The 14447-nt window shown below is 49.6% G+C and overlaps 5 protein-coding genes across 5 annotated transcripts; 3 read left to right on the plus strand and 2 right to left on the minus strand.

Annotated features, from left to right (window-relative positions):
• Positions 1–484: 484 nt before the first annotated feature.
• N7468_010105 (uncharacterized protein) lies at positions 485–1057 on the plus strand (the record flags this gene model as incomplete). The annotated part of the gene is made up of 1 exon (XM_058479400.1): positions 485–1057. One exon carries the CDS (start codon positions 485–487, stop codon positions 1055–1057), a length of 573 nt encoding a protein of 190 aa, XP_058325968.1.
• A 1772-nt stretch (positions 1058–2829) lies between these two features.
• N7468_010106 (sugar porter family MFS transporter) lies at positions 2830–4548 on the plus strand (the record flags this gene model as incomplete). Its single annotated transcript, XM_058479401.1, has 1 exon — positions 2830–4548. One exon carries the CDS (start codon positions 2830–2832, stop codon positions 4546–4548), a length of 1719 nt encoding a protein of 572 aa, XP_058325969.1.
• A 2311-nt stretch (positions 4549–6859) lies between these two features.
• N7468_010107 (SMP-30/gluconolactonase/LRE family protein) lies at positions 6860–8468 on the plus strand (the record flags this gene model as incomplete). The annotated part of the gene is made up of 8 exons (XM_058479402.1): positions 6860–7006; positions 7061–7215; positions 7273–7466; positions 7541–7648; positions 7702–7911; positions 7962–8058; positions 8122–8201; positions 8308–8468. 8 exons carry the CDS (start codon positions 6860–6862, stop codon positions 8466–8468), a joined length of 1152 nt encoding a protein of 383 aa, XP_058325970.1.
• Positions 8469–8776: 308 nt separating this feature from the next.
• Positions 8777–9328, minus strand: N7468_010108 (SNF2-like protein; the record flags this gene model as incomplete). Its single annotated transcript, XM_058479403.1, has 1 exon — positions 8777–9328. One exon carries the CDS (start codon positions 9326–9328, stop codon positions 8777–8779), a length of 552 nt encoding a protein of 183 aa, XP_058325971.1.
• Positions 9329–11079: 1751 nt separating this feature from the next.
• Positions 11080–13239, minus strand: N7468_010109 (uncharacterized protein; the record flags this gene model as incomplete). The annotated part of the gene is made up of 3 exons (XM_058479404.1): positions 11080–11603; positions 11687–12465; positions 12557–13239. The coding sequence occupies 3 exons, from the start codon at positions 13237–13239 to the stop codon at positions 11080–11082; spliced, it is 1986 nt and encodes a 661-aa protein (XP_058325972.1).
• Between the last annotated feature and the right edge of the window lie 1208 nt (positions 13240–14447).

Genomic DNA, 14447 nt, shown 5'->3' on the forward strand with positions numbered 1-14447 from the left:
TTACGACTTGGAGACCCCCTGAGGGCTTAATGCGCCGGGGTCCGTCAGTCAGCACGGTTGTGCGTGTTCTCGCGGTCGTTCAGAGATTCACCAATGAAATTTCCTCCTGGTTCTAAGGAGCTTTTAGCTTACTATGTGCTCATCGTAGCTTGATATCGCGGTCACCGTAGGGGACCTCCATCTGGCCCGGACAAGGCTCAATACCAGGCTATCTACGCCGCTCTATACTACCCGTAGACTACTAGGACATCATGATCTACGGCCAAAGTCTGCAGGCATACGATCCTCAAGGGCGGCCTCGATCCTATGGTCCTATTCGAAAGTCATGTACCACTCATACCTACTCTAACCGAGATCAGACTTCCTGTAACAGCTTTCCCTGGGCACCAATTCCCACCCGGTGTTCATGTCAACTTTGGAGATAGTGTGGTCCTGACAAAAGAAGACCTGATAGCTTTAGGGAGATTCCACTGGGTTCCGGGCAATGGTTACCAGCGACGGCGCCGGGGCCCGTGCAGCGGCAACAGGGAAAGTCCCAGGCGCGGCATCCCCTAACGTCGACACGGAATCGAGACACCCATGGCACCCCAACTCGCATAAAGTTGCTGCAACCCCTCAGGCTCCCACGAGGGCAGACCAAAATGCATATGCGCTCGACCATCTGCACTGTGACATCATGCCCAGAGACAGCGCTCGTGCGCTACTCTTGGGTGCTGCTTACTATGGAGCTAGTCGCGGGTGGCTTGATCGGTGCCGATCCCTGCATCCCACTTGTCATGGGATTGCGGGTTTTACAACAGTATCACGGGGATGCATCGCGAGGATATGCATTTACTTCTGCCACTATGGAGTGGGCGGGGGGCGGGGCAGTGGTAGGCCTAAAGTGGACTTGGGGTCAGGCCCTGCTGCCGGGGCCAATTGCGAGAGACAAGAGGCTATGCGCTCCAAAACAGTTATGATTAGCGGCGGTATCGGACGGCTTGATTATGCGTTCATTTACTCCGGGTGCTTTGTCCGCCCGGGACGCTGGGACATACCCTTGGTTTGGCGCAAGTGATTCAAGAATTTCTGGGCTTGTTTATTCACGTTCTACGCACAGGCATCCGTGTCCGTTTAAGCTTTCCTTCGCAATTCTGTGGCGCTGACGGCGATGCCCGAAGCCACCAGGGCGCGGTCGGAAACCTTTTACTTCAGACTTGATAAGGCCCAGGCACGTAGCACCTTGCAGATGTCGAGCCGTTGTGCTCAGAGTTCTGAGAGAATTCCCGATACACATGGGGGCCCACAGAAACCGGGATTTCCTCATCGGGAAAGTATTGGCGCGGCTCGGCATTCTGGAAGAAATGCAATCGGCTTGTGAGAATCCGGTGCCTGGACAGGATTGACGGCCACCTGTCCAATGTGTCCGCTTAAATGGTCAAATGGAAAGAGAAGCGAAGATTGGGAATCGCCTGTATACTCTACTCCGTACTCCGTACTCTGTCCAGCAGAATCACTTCGGCGGGAGTCTACCGCTGGGCTACCCGAACCCCCGCGAGTTTCGGCCCCTGCCGAATCAGCTGGGGTATCCCCGGGGAAGACACACACTTTTTCAGTCGCACTTGCGCTGCACCACTACTACGCCGTACGGTCTCTGTCATCCCAGCATCTGAGCCTAGCTGTATTAAGAAACTCCTATTAGCTCGATTCCTTCCAAACTCTGTCTTCCGGTGCATATTCTTCTCGTAATTGCCGTGTGCTTGCTCGTGCCGATGATGTCATACCTGTCGGTTCCGTACAAGCGCAGCCCCAAGTTTCACCCTGGGGTGCCTATTCAGGACCCTTAGTGGCACGCTACCCTAGAACAGGCAAATCGTCAAATGGATCCCAGATCATTCCATTCTGAACGGGGATGCAAGTTCAGCTCTCTCCCTTGCGGATGTTCGTGGTGAGGGCCACAGCTTAAGTTGAAGAGAACGGGCTCTCCTGCAGTAACGAGTACGCGTCCATGCGACCATGCCACCCGTGCAAAGCCCATAGCCCATGGGAAGCCCATAGGATATGCCTGCACGACGCAAGGTCGCTGGAACGTGGCGGAGGGGCCCGTGTATTCCAGGAAATCGGAACGAAAAAAAGCCGAGACGCTGGTTTGTCCCAGTGGCCGACACGGCGGCGCTGATCCCTGTCGAATCGGCGGCCGAGAGCCCTACCGCATAATGCCATGCCGAATGAAAATGAAAAAGTCGAAAAAGCCAGAGGGTCCCTACCTTCCGAAGACCCCAGGAATCTGGGGAGGCATCGAACAAAAGGACCAATGGAGCCATCATACAATCATACAATCATACACTGTTGGACTCCCTTCATTCAGGGTACGGTAACTTTTTAGTTTTTGGTACGGCCCGTAGTACCGGATACCGATGGAAAAATCTCCCGCTCGGTGGAACCCGTTGAAAGGAGAGTTGAAAGGAGAGGCGCCGACCGATGATTCGGCTTGGGCAAAAGCGGAGCCTCTATATTCCTTGTTTCCCCGTCTTTTTGGGTCTTTTTGGGTCTTGGAGGGGTCTTGACTTTTTTTGGCCCGATCCGGGTTGTTTCTCTCCAGTACTACCTTGCGTCGCTTTCAATGTCTCCCCATGGACTCGGCGGAGCCTGCAGCCCATTTGGCGGGTCTCTCTTTAAAACCCCAATTCCCCAGATATGCGTCTGGCGATTTTCTCTCCATATCCGTCCACAGGCTTGGACGCGTTTACCGGACGCTTGTCATTTCTATTTGGAAGAGCTTCTTTTTTGAATTTGCATAGGATCTGTCTGGCACATTGACGGTATACAGCTTGTCTTCGACCTGCCATCATGCAGAAATACTTCGGCCTTCGAGGTACGCACCTCAACATCATGATCAGTGTCATCGCTGGTCTGGATTTTCTGTTGTTCGGTTATGATCAAGGGGTTATGGGAGGTCTCTTAACTCTGGACTCATTTGTCAAGACCTTCCCGGAAATCGATACGACCAAGGCTGGTACCGTGGGCCTCACAGCAGAGCAGAAGAGCACTCGCTCCAATGTGCAAGGTATGGTCCTTCAAGTTGACTCCTTATATATCCCACCCCCGCTAACTCTTTCAGGGATCACCACCGCTTCATACAACCTGGGCTGTTTCTTTGGCGCCGTGGCCTGTATCTGGGTGGGCAACTATCTCGGCCGTCGCAAGACTATCTTCGCCGGATCCATTGTCATGGTCATTGGTGCCGTTCTCCAGTGCAGCGCCTACTCGCTTCCCCACTTCATTGTGGGCCGGATCGTAACGGGGATCGGGAACGGCTTCAACACATCGACTGTTCCCACCTGGCAGTCTGAGTGCAGTAAGGCTCATCACCGCGGTAAGCTGGTCATGCTGGAAGGCGCTCTGATTGCCGGCGGGATCACCATCAGTTACTGGATCGATCTGGCATTCTCCTTCCTCGATCCCAGCTCCGTGGCATGGCGTTTCCCAATCGCTTTCCAGAACGTGTTCACTCTTGTGATTCTGTTCTTCGTCCTCCCTCTTCCCGAATCGCCTCGTTGGCTGATCATGAAGGGCCGTGAGGAAGAAGCCATGGACGTGCTGTCGGTTATTCTGGATCTCCCAGAGAACGATCCCTATGTCTACGCCGAGTTCGGGGTCATCAAGTCGGCGGTCATGGAGCAATCATCTGCGAGCTTCCGTGATCTGTTCACCATGGATGAGAACCGCAACTTTCACCGGGTTTTGCTCGCCTACGTCAACCAGATGTTCCAGCAGATCGGTGGTATTAACCTGATTACTTACTACGCCGCCACCATCTACGAGAACTCCATCGGTATGGACGGGCTGACCTCCCGTATCCTGGCAGCCGCAAACGGCACCGAGTACTTCCTGGCATCGTTGCTCCCGATCTTCATCGTCGAGAAGGTCGGTCGTCGTGTGCTGATGCTCGTCGGGTCTGCCGGCTGTGCGATCTCGATGGCCGTGCTCGCCATCACGACCAGCTTCGAGGGCAACAGCCAAGCTGGTATTGCCGCAGCAGTGTTTCTCTTTGTCTTCAACACCTTCTTCGCCTGGGGCTGGCTCGGCATGACCTGGCTGTACCCCGCGGAGATCGTGCCTCTGCGCATCCGGGCTCCCGCCAACGCCCTCTCGACATCCGCAAACTGGATCTTCAACTTCTTGATCGTCATGATCACCCCCGTCTCCTTCAACAGCATTCAATACAGGACCTACATCATCTTTGCGGTCATCAACGCCGTCATCTTCCCCATCGTCTACTTCTTCTACCCCGAGACCGCTTACCGCTCTCTCGAGGAAGTCGACATCATCTTCAACAAGACCAAGAGCGTCTTCAGCCTCGTCTCGGTTGCCCGCAATGAGCCCCACCGCTACGGCAAGCACGGCGAGCTTCTCAACTACGAGGACACCGCGGGCAACCTGCGTCGTGCCAGCGATAGCTCTGAGAAGCACGGCGTCGCGTTCGGAGCCAGCGACCACGTGGAGACCGGCAAGGCCGAGATCGCCGTTGAGAAGCAGATGGAGAGCACGACTGATAACTCGGACTGACATTAATCTTAACGCTTCAAGAGCTATGAAACATGCTGGATCTTCATAGTGGGGTTTGGTATATGTTGCAGTTAGCCTTACGGTTCATGAACATTCAGCTCTTCTGCTGGCCGCTTGGCCTTTTTTTTTTCGTTTTATACCCAGGTGCTGCGGCACTTTGATAAAGATTCTCGAGGTAAATGGAGACTAGGTCTCTCCGCCGCAAACTTTCCATACTCGATGTACGGGATTTGAATGAGATGAAGAACATTCTTGAATAGCTTTTCACAAGTAAATCCCATTCTGTAGTCGTAATAACAGATATCTACTGGAATCCTGTTCGTCATGCAAAACCCTCTCCCCTTCGTCACAGTCCAATAGCGAACACACCAATAACTGCCACAAATGAGATACCTATAAGCATAAATGCCGAGCTCGCAGGTACGCTATTTGCCGCATCGTCCGGGCTGGGCTGGGTTGGGGGTCGCAGCGTAGCGAAGGGCACGGATAAGGCTCGACGGAATACGAGTTTACTCGTTTAGTGCGGCCCTAAATGGTATTACCTCAAGCCTAGAAAATTAGTATCTCGTAATTTACTGGCTCTACCGACCAGATACGCGCACAGAGCTGTAGGCTATGTGTCTATTGTCCAATGATGTGCCATCTCGGGCCTTAAGATTAGGATAGGGCTTGGCTTAAAGAAGGTCATTTCTTTCCCTAGAGCAACTTCGGCACCAAAAAGAGAGATTCATAAGAGAAGAAAATAGTAAATAATGAAGGTGAAAGGTAGGATCAGCTTGGTACCTGTGTGGCCGGCCATCGGATGAGATCAAAGACAACTATTAGAAGCATATCAGCAGATATCGCAATATTTCCCTGGCAAGAGTGATAAAAGGGTTGGTCCTTACCGACCGAGGTATCGCGTGGGAAATACAGTGTAGGGAGGCCCGAACCCACTTGGAAGAATGAGCAAGAGAGGGCAGACAGGGCAAGCAATTTAATCCAGAACTCTCCCCAGTTCTCCCAAGCTAATCAACATCTGCTTTGAATGGCTCCGAGGGTAGATGGGAGACGGCTTCTGGAGGTTCATCTCCACCTCGACTTAGTGGGAGAACCTGTGTGCTTTCTTCGCTCTCCCTGTCTCTTTATCGCGAATTCCTTTCAGTTTTCTTCCTCTCCGAAGATACCGTCTCCAAGATTGCGACCGCATTTGTGGAGTCGTGTTCAAATTCATATTCAAGCATACTACATCTGTGTGCACTGGGTCCCATTATCATCACCCTAACAACCACCCACATTTTTATTCTTTTTCTCCTATACCTCCCCCATGGCATCGATCACGATCAATCTGAAATGGTATTCTAGCAAAATAATAAAAAGATCTATATAGCGAAAGATATACAGGTTTGGTTTGAAGAGCACAGGATATATATTAAAGATTGACCTGTATACTTGCCTGATCTTAGTCTTATTAAACTGGTCTAGAAACTACTAAAATGTTGAATTCTTTGTAAACTAAAAGACCTTATATAGATAGGAAGATCTGAAGAGGATCTGCCTTATTTTAAAGAGTGTTTCCATGTTATATAGGATGTGTTAGACCAGACGAAGATTGATATATTAATATTGAGTATAGAAGGAAGGATAGATAGATTGTATACAAACCAGGGTTATTATATAAGATATTAAACAAGGGAAGTCTGTATAAATCGGATTATTCAATATATTTAATTTTGGTATGATCTAATAAGGATTGTTGGTGTAGGATATGTAACCATAAATATACATCAGTATCTGATGGGGTAGGTGAAGCGGTATACATACAGACTTTTGCCCTCTATTGTAGTATTCTTGCCGATTGCACCAGATGGCAATCTTAACCAGATCTCGTGAAGAAAAGCCTACAGTCAGTGTAGTTGGGGTCGTCTCCGAGTCTCCAAGTCTATGATCACTACTTCATATGGCTGAGGAGCTCCAAATTGGAGCGGGGTCCACGGCGATACTCCGAGCATCCTACCGTGAAAGAGACCTTCCGCCGGGCTGACTACCGAACTGCCTGTTCAGGATAGTCTCCTTGTAAGCCCCAGAGAATCCGTGGGGGGGGAAATCCGTGGGGGTGAGAAAAAAAACAGAGTTTCCCCCGCGCAAGTGAAACTGCAAAATGACGTTGGTTGACTCTGGGGCTCCAATCAAGCATCAACCCCGGGGCATGGCCGACTGTGGAGTCCCAATTGCGGAGATGCTGCGGAATGTGGAACCTGGTGCGCTGGCGGGTTTAAATCCAAGCTCTTGCCCAGATCCCTTGTTTTGCTGCGGTTTCCCTACCTGAATCATGGCATTAGCAACTTTGAGCACGTGCTTCCTCCTGCTTGCTTCGGTGTCTTCGGCCAAGTTACCAGCGCAGGCGCAGTTTATTGACCAGAGAGTGTTCAATGTGTTGAATACGACGCTGCCACCTTCGCAATTTAACGCTACTAATGTGAGCTGTCTTTTCGATGCGAACCTTTGAGAATGCCAATTCTGAAACTCATAGGTCTTTATACCCCCGGGGTCGACCGAGGACAGTTTGACGAAGCAACCCTTCCATGTGTATGACAAGGAGTTTTTGAAGATTCTGGGGAATAACCCCACCCTAACCCGCATCGCCCGCTCTGCCAAAAATCCCCTCTACCATGAGGCTGTCGTATGGTACGTCTCGTCCCATCATTGCATGCCTTGAATAGGCAAATCTAATAGAACGGACAGGTCAAATCGAACGAACGAAGTATTCTTTGCTCAAAATGCTGGCCCACCGGCAGCGGGCACAGGGCTTAACAAATCCGCAATCATTGAGAAAATCTCCCTGGCACAGGTGGCTGCGGTGTCAAACCGTACAGATGCTTCGGGGCTCGTGGACGTGATTACAGTCAACGCTACCCCGCCGGTGCTGAACGCCAATGGTATGACCCGAGTACCTTGTGGACTAGGAGAAGCGGCACCAGGACAAGAGCTAAAAAGAAAATGACAAATCTAGGTGCGACCAATTTCCGGGGCCAAATAGTTTACACTAGCGAGGGCCAAGGAGATCACGGTGCGCCCGCCTTGTACCTTATGAATCCAGAGGAACCATACAACACGACCGGTATGTTCTACTTCAAATTACACCCTACCCAGTGTAGATGCTGATCGGTTTAGTCCTTCTCAACAATTTCTTCGGTCGTCAATTCAACTCATTGAATGATATCGTCGTCCATCCCCAAAACAAAGATATTTACTTCACCGACTCCCTCTACGGCTACCTTCAGGATTTCCGCCCTGCGCCAGGAATCCAGCTCCAAGTCTACCGGTTCAATCCCGACACGGGTGCTGTTACGGTTGCAGCTGATGGATTTACGCTTCCGAATGGTGAGACTGGCCCTCTATTATATCTTTCGAGCTCGAGACTAACCTTACAGGATTCACGTTTTCTCCTGACGGGAAACACGCTTATGCGACCGACACTGGTATTAACCAAGGATTCTGGGGTTATAATTTCAGTCGTCCCGCTTCTATGTAAGTTACAAAAAGCTGACTATGATTCTACAGAGGGTCTTCCCTACTAACACCCATGATTAGTTATCGATATGATGTTGCGGATGACGGCACGCTAGAAAATCGCAAGACGTTTGCTTTTGTCAATTCCGGTGTCCCAGATGGTAAGATATAATCTGGTTCGTATTGATGTCTCTCTGTTAACTCTCTACAGGTGTACACTGTGATTCATGGGCAATGTCTATGCTGGGTGTGGTGACGGTGTCCAAGTCTGGAACCCCCACGGAAAGCTCATTGGAAAAATTTATCTCGGCACCACCTCCGCCAACTTTAACTTTGTTGGAAACGGTAAGATGGTGATCTGTGCAGAGACGTCATTATATTATGCGACTCTGGCGGCTGGTGGAAACTACGTTGAAAGCGAGATGTGATGTAGCTGGAAAGCTATGGAATCGATCTGCAAGATATATAGCCTCTTCAGGAAGATTGCTAAGAGGGTTGGTCCTCAAAGGTCAGACCACACATGTTGATCCCGTCCACCACCATGTCGCAGGTCAGGGTATTTTCTTTGTTGAGATGGACCATATTGTTCAGAGGCCCGTTGGCGGTCCCCAAGTCGCGTTGGATATTGCCTGCCTTGATATCGTAGTTGTGCTCGTCCTCTATCTATGGTGGGCCTATATATGCTCAATGTATGGTCTGGATACGTGATACGTTAACTTACCATGCGTGGATCCCACTAATGTGTCTGGGATGACCGCTTGAGGACATTTTCACCGGGGAACGGTCCCAGGTACGGTTTCAGAAGTCTAAGATGTGTAGTCCCCACAAAGGCGAGATTTTCCAGAGATAATGTGTTGAGAAATTCTTTTATATAAAGCTCTGTACGATGACGATTTTCTTGGTCGGAAAGTGTCTCGTACTCAATGAGATCGTCTCGGAGCTTCATAACCTGATGTGCAATTCTCAGCCTTTTCTTCATTGCTTTTTGCGTATCTGTATCCGTAGATACTGCGGCATATTCTGCAGATGCATTATGGACGGCTTTGAGCTCTGCCATGTTGCGATCGAGAATCTGAATGATCTTGAACCTCTGTAAACTTTTCCAAAGGGGATGGATATGAGGCATCCACTTTAGAAATGGCCACGAGAAGGCAAAATGCCTCAGGTCTGATGTGTCATTCAAACCAAGGTAAGCAGCCAGCCGACTCTCAGAACAATGTGGAGTGTAAGGCTCATAAGGTACATTCCTTAGTGCCGGAATCTTGGTAGGAACCTTTGATTGTGCCATATTCAAGATCTTCCTGGATAAGAGAAAGAGTATTTGAAGAAATAGCAATCCTGCGTTATCTGCGCTGCAGATGAATCTGCTCGATGTTTTGGTATGCTGGCAGTCGAAGCAAGAGGGGGGGGTCCAGATAGATTTGCTCGATGCTGGCAGTCGAAGCTGGCAGCCGAAGCAAGAGGGGGGTGTCCAGATAGATTTGCTCGATTCTGGCAGTCGAAGTGAGAGGGGGATAAGTTCTCTTCGCTGTGAAATATCAGGTTCTAGAGATTTCTGGTTGATTGGTATTCTCTTAGCCTTTTTTGTATGGTAAATATGCTTGGGTGGTGTAGAATTTTCAGAATTGTAGTAATGAAGTGAAGTTAAAGTGGAGTAGAAGTGAAGTTAGAGTGGAGTTGAAGTGAAGTTAAGTGGAGTTGAAGTGAAGTTAAGTGGAGTTGAAGTGAAGTTAAGTGGAGTTGAAGTGAAGTTAAGTGGATTTGAAGTGAAGTTAAGTGGAGTTGAAGTGAAGTCATAAGTTGTATGAGATTGTAGTTTGATAGAAAAGGCGTTTTACTTCCTGAATTTTATAAAGAGCTACTAAAGGTGTGTATAGCTTTTGTGGTTAAAGACTGGTTGAATAGGATGATAGAGGGGGAGATGATAGAGAAGACAAGTAAGCGTAATTAGCTAGAAAAAGGTTTATATTTACTTAATTTTTAGATAGGGCTGCTAAAATGTGAGGAAACTACCAGATTTAGGTAGCACTGTCAATGGTGGCCTACTTTGGGAACAGGAAGAACCAGCAACGGCGCTTGTATTTGAGATACTAGAACTAGAGGGGGAAAGGAGAAGAGGAAGGGGGAGGAGCTACTGTAGCGACCTGTCTACTCCTACGCAAATCTCTATCCCATCTATGCCCACCTTGTAGTTCGGACGGTCCTCCTCTAGTATCAAGACGGTGACAGATACTAGTTGACCAGGCGAGATAATGATATTCGATGGGATCCCACTATAGGGTTCCGGTCTGAACAAAGACTAAAGCTTACTCTTCTCTTCTAAGCAAACAACCCCTTTTATGGGGTAAAGTTTAGATAGGATAGGATAGAGGGTTAGATAGAGTAGGAGGATCTGCTGTAATAGTTCCTCTTCTTCCTCTTCTCTTCTTCGGCGCTAGTTATTACTTAGCGGCTAATTATTACTAGATTAAGGACCTTACCAATATTGTACATCCGCTTGCCAGGTGGATGTGGGGTACAAGACCCTGGAAATGGCGGCGGAATCGAGTAAAAACTTTCAGAGAATTTCGCTCACAAGAGTCGATGCAGGCAGTTAGTCTTTCGATGAGGTTTTCCCCATACTTTCAAGAAAATATCATTATGGTAGCTTGCTGGACCTGGCGGATGTCACCAGTGTGCCCGCTTCTATGTAAAGACGAGAAACCGCCTTTATTATGCATCATGGAATTGATATTAATCGCTCATGTGGAAAAGAATTAGGCACACCCCGTAGGAAGGCTCAACGCACGCTCAGCCGTTCCACGTCTCTTCGCTCTGCTCAACATGGTGTTCTCTGCTGTCGTAGAGCAATGACCGTCAACGATCAACGTGCTCGATATAGATATGAATAACGAGAACTCCTTCCGCATGTAAAGCTATCAGAAGTAAAAATTTTTAGGCCGCTTTGGCCTCGGACAAGTAACGATGAAGCCGAGGCGAAAACTCCTGAGACCCCATAAGGTGCCGCTGGCCACCGTGCAGTTTCCAGTTTGGCATCCTTTATCCCACGCGTAGACGCTTTCCGTCTCTTGATTCTATTCCACGTAGTTCTCTCTTTGCTGCTCGTGGTCGCTTTGAGATGAGCAGACGTTTCAACGTGGAGCGATGGAAGTCGATGATCAACGCCCGCCCGAGCTCTTCGTTCCAAAGGACGTTTTCACGGCGAAGATCTCCATGGATTACTCCCAAGCCTTCGATTTCCTTGTCGGATCTGCGAATCTCCTGGAGAAGAGACGGGGTCAACTCCATCGTTGCTGTGCTTTCGCCTCCCCAGCCCATAATGAGCATGTGGCGAATCTGGCCAGCCCCGTGAAGAAAGTAAATTTGTGCCAAGTCGATGGTACCCAGGAATACAGGCACGGCGGACCCTTGAGCCTTCCCTAGAACCTGACATACCTGCGCTTCGCGAGAGACTTCTTTCCACAGCTCCGATGTAGTTCCTTTACCGACCACAGTATATCCATGGGTAGTAGACGTAATTTTAAATGGCGCACCGTATGCCCACAGCTTCCAAAAGGCGTGCACTGGTCAATGTCCTCATCTAGCTGTTCTTTCAGTAAAAGCACCAGAGACTCTGCGTTGATTGGATGTCTCGAGCCATCCTGACCCTGTCGATGGATTTCCACGTTTGGGCAACTATCGTCTAGGATGCCCCCAGTCTGCAGCCCGAGTAAACATCGCTGGGTGCAAAATTGCACATCGCGCCTTTGGGGCCGGTTGCCTTGGGTGAACCTAGTCTCTCGTTGACGAGCCGCTCGTTGAGCAGACGGCGAAGATGTCACTTGACTGAATCCCCGTTTGCGTCCCGTCGCTTTGTTCGAGTCGGAGCCGGAGGAATCTGGAGACTGCGAGCGTCGTTGGTCGCTGGAAGGTGTACATCCGGCTTGCGACCTTGTGCGTACTCGACGGCCTTCTGCCGTCGGAGATTCGATAGAAGACGATGACGGTTGATAGTCCGAGCTGGACTCCGGGGTTGTATACTCAAGATTGTGGTTGCGAGACTGAGGCGGGGTTTGCCGTAACTCTGCTTTAGGTATCAAAGAATGAGAGTGGTCGAAGCTGGTCTCCCAGATATGAAGTTTCGACCGCCAAAAGTTCCGCCATGCCTGGTCTCGAGTTGGGGAAAGGAAGCTCATTAGACAGAGGCATAACTCCCTTGCGATAGATGTTTGCGGTTGTCGCAAGTGTTGCCCAAACTCGTCAATTTCCGTATTTGGTTCACAGAGACGATAGTATAGTGTCGTCGGGTCATCGTGCGGCACATAAAGAAGGACTCGGGCTAGACCGTTCGTCAAAATGGAATATGCGCGCCCTTCTTGGATCATCACGTCATAAGACTGGACCACTGCTGAGTTCGCTAGAACCTCTGCATTGTATTGTAGTTTTCTCCGCGGGGTCAGTCGGAATATAGCTTTTCTGGACCAATTCTTCCCATACGTCCATAGGTCGAAGTCCGGCTCGGAGATTCTCTACCGACAGCTTGTGAGGCGGCTTATATTCGACTGTAAGGAGGAGTGTGTTGGTACTGCCATCGACTCGGTGGATACAAAATTGATCGGGTCGTGGGCGACGTGAAATTGCGGCTTCAGCTTGGTTTTCTTCTAGCGCGTTGGTATGATTTTCAAACCAGATTCCATCACCAAGCATGAACTCTTCTCGAGCTGCGGGGATCTTACACAGCTCGTCAACGATATCACGAACATGATCTTCCACAGCGATTCGCTCGTAAGTCTCGAGGCCTTGCTCACTGCTGATAGGCCGACGGGCGAACCGCCTAGCAAGATCTTCAAGTGCTACTTGGGGACTGAACAGCTGTGCGTCAGTTTCGTCCGTTGATTGTAAATAATTCCACACAGAGTTATAAACGGTCTGCTGTTGGGCGTGACACTCTGTCCATGGTCGCAGTCGTGTCGGGCAGAACTTCCCTTTTGGAAGGGGTATTGTCCCTGTAGTCGAGCGAGATGGTGATTCGACTCTCAACGGTCGGGAGAGTAGGTTGTGGCATGTGTGTATGAATTCCGCAAAGGTTGTTCGTCTACTGCGCTCTCTAAGCAACCTCCCTTCGTCTTCGGCCTGCTTTCGCCTCTCTTCGGCCTGCTTTCGCCCCTCTTCTGCCTGCAGAAAGAGACTTTTGTAGTCCGGGGAGCTGTTGTCGGCCATCGGCTTGTTGGAAGGGAAAACAATAGCTTGCAATCCACTTTTACGCGTCTAGACCAGCGTTCGAAGGTTCCACCCAGGCCCCTGGGCACCTGGGCACGATTCAGTAGCCTTATGTCAGCGGATCACGGCTCTCGGCAGGGGTATTTCTCCATCCATCAAGTGACGTATGAATGCCTAGACACCAACGCGCTCTAGTTAGCGATGCCGACTTTCAGACATTGGTTCTAAAATTATTGGCCAGGGCTTAGCACAAGGTACCTCTTGGTCTCGTCAGTAGATCGTGAAGTCACAACCTTCGAAGGAAGGGAATAAATATCAGGACCAAGGCCTCTGAGCTATTTATTACTAAATACCAACAGGGCGCAAAACTGTGTGCATACCGCTTCACCTACCCCATCAAATACTGATGTATGTTCATGGTTACGTATCCTACACCACCAATCCTGATTGGATCATACTGAAGTTGAATATACTAAATAATCAGGTTTATATAGTTACAGGTCTCCTTCGCTCAATGCGCAGTATTTCCGTGACTTGCCAGGTATACCTGATGTGGAAGTTGCAAGCCATTCTCCTTACTGAGTGGTTGAGTAACGTCCAAATCAAGAATAAGCCATCGTTTGAGAGGCTCCGATGAGTCAAAATCAGCGGGGATACGGACATGGTCGTATCCCGCAGGCTGAACTGTACCACTGAATGGACGATTTAGAATGTCTTCGCAACATGGTTCCCACCAGTTTTGACATAGCGCCGCTAGGGGCAGCCGTCGATATCGGTTACACAAGCATAGATAGCTATTCTAATCGGATGAAGCTCCATATCGACAAGACTAATGGCAAGATGAGCAACGCAGTTTTGATATAATAGTTGGCTTACAAGCAACCAACGGATTAGTCGCGGTCTAATAGAGAAGTTGAATCTCGCAGAATTTTAGGAAATCGACAGAGAGTGGGAAAGTGAGGGAGCGGATGTTTTGACACTAGGACAAGGACCGCTCACCACTCTGCCTGTCGCAACCCTAAGAACATGTACATACGAACATAGAGATACAAGAAGGAAAAATGTGCACAATGGGAGAGCTCTGGCCTTTACAGGTTAGCATACAGGCAGTTGAACTTTCTTCGGGTCCCGATAGCTCGGAGGCCTTGGTCCTAACATAGTGCTCTGATGTCTTGGCGCCGCGCTATCAGCACGTGATGTGGAGATTT

This window comes from Penicillium chermesinum (assembly GCF_028974085.1).
Source record: "Penicillium chermesinum strain IBT 19713 chromosome Unknown utg000008l:1.0-1752722.0:1.0-1753981.0, whole genome shotgun sequence".
NCBI classification, from domain to species: Eukaryota; Fungi; Ascomycota; class Eurotiomycetes; order Eurotiales; family Aspergillaceae; genus Penicillium; species Penicillium chermesinum.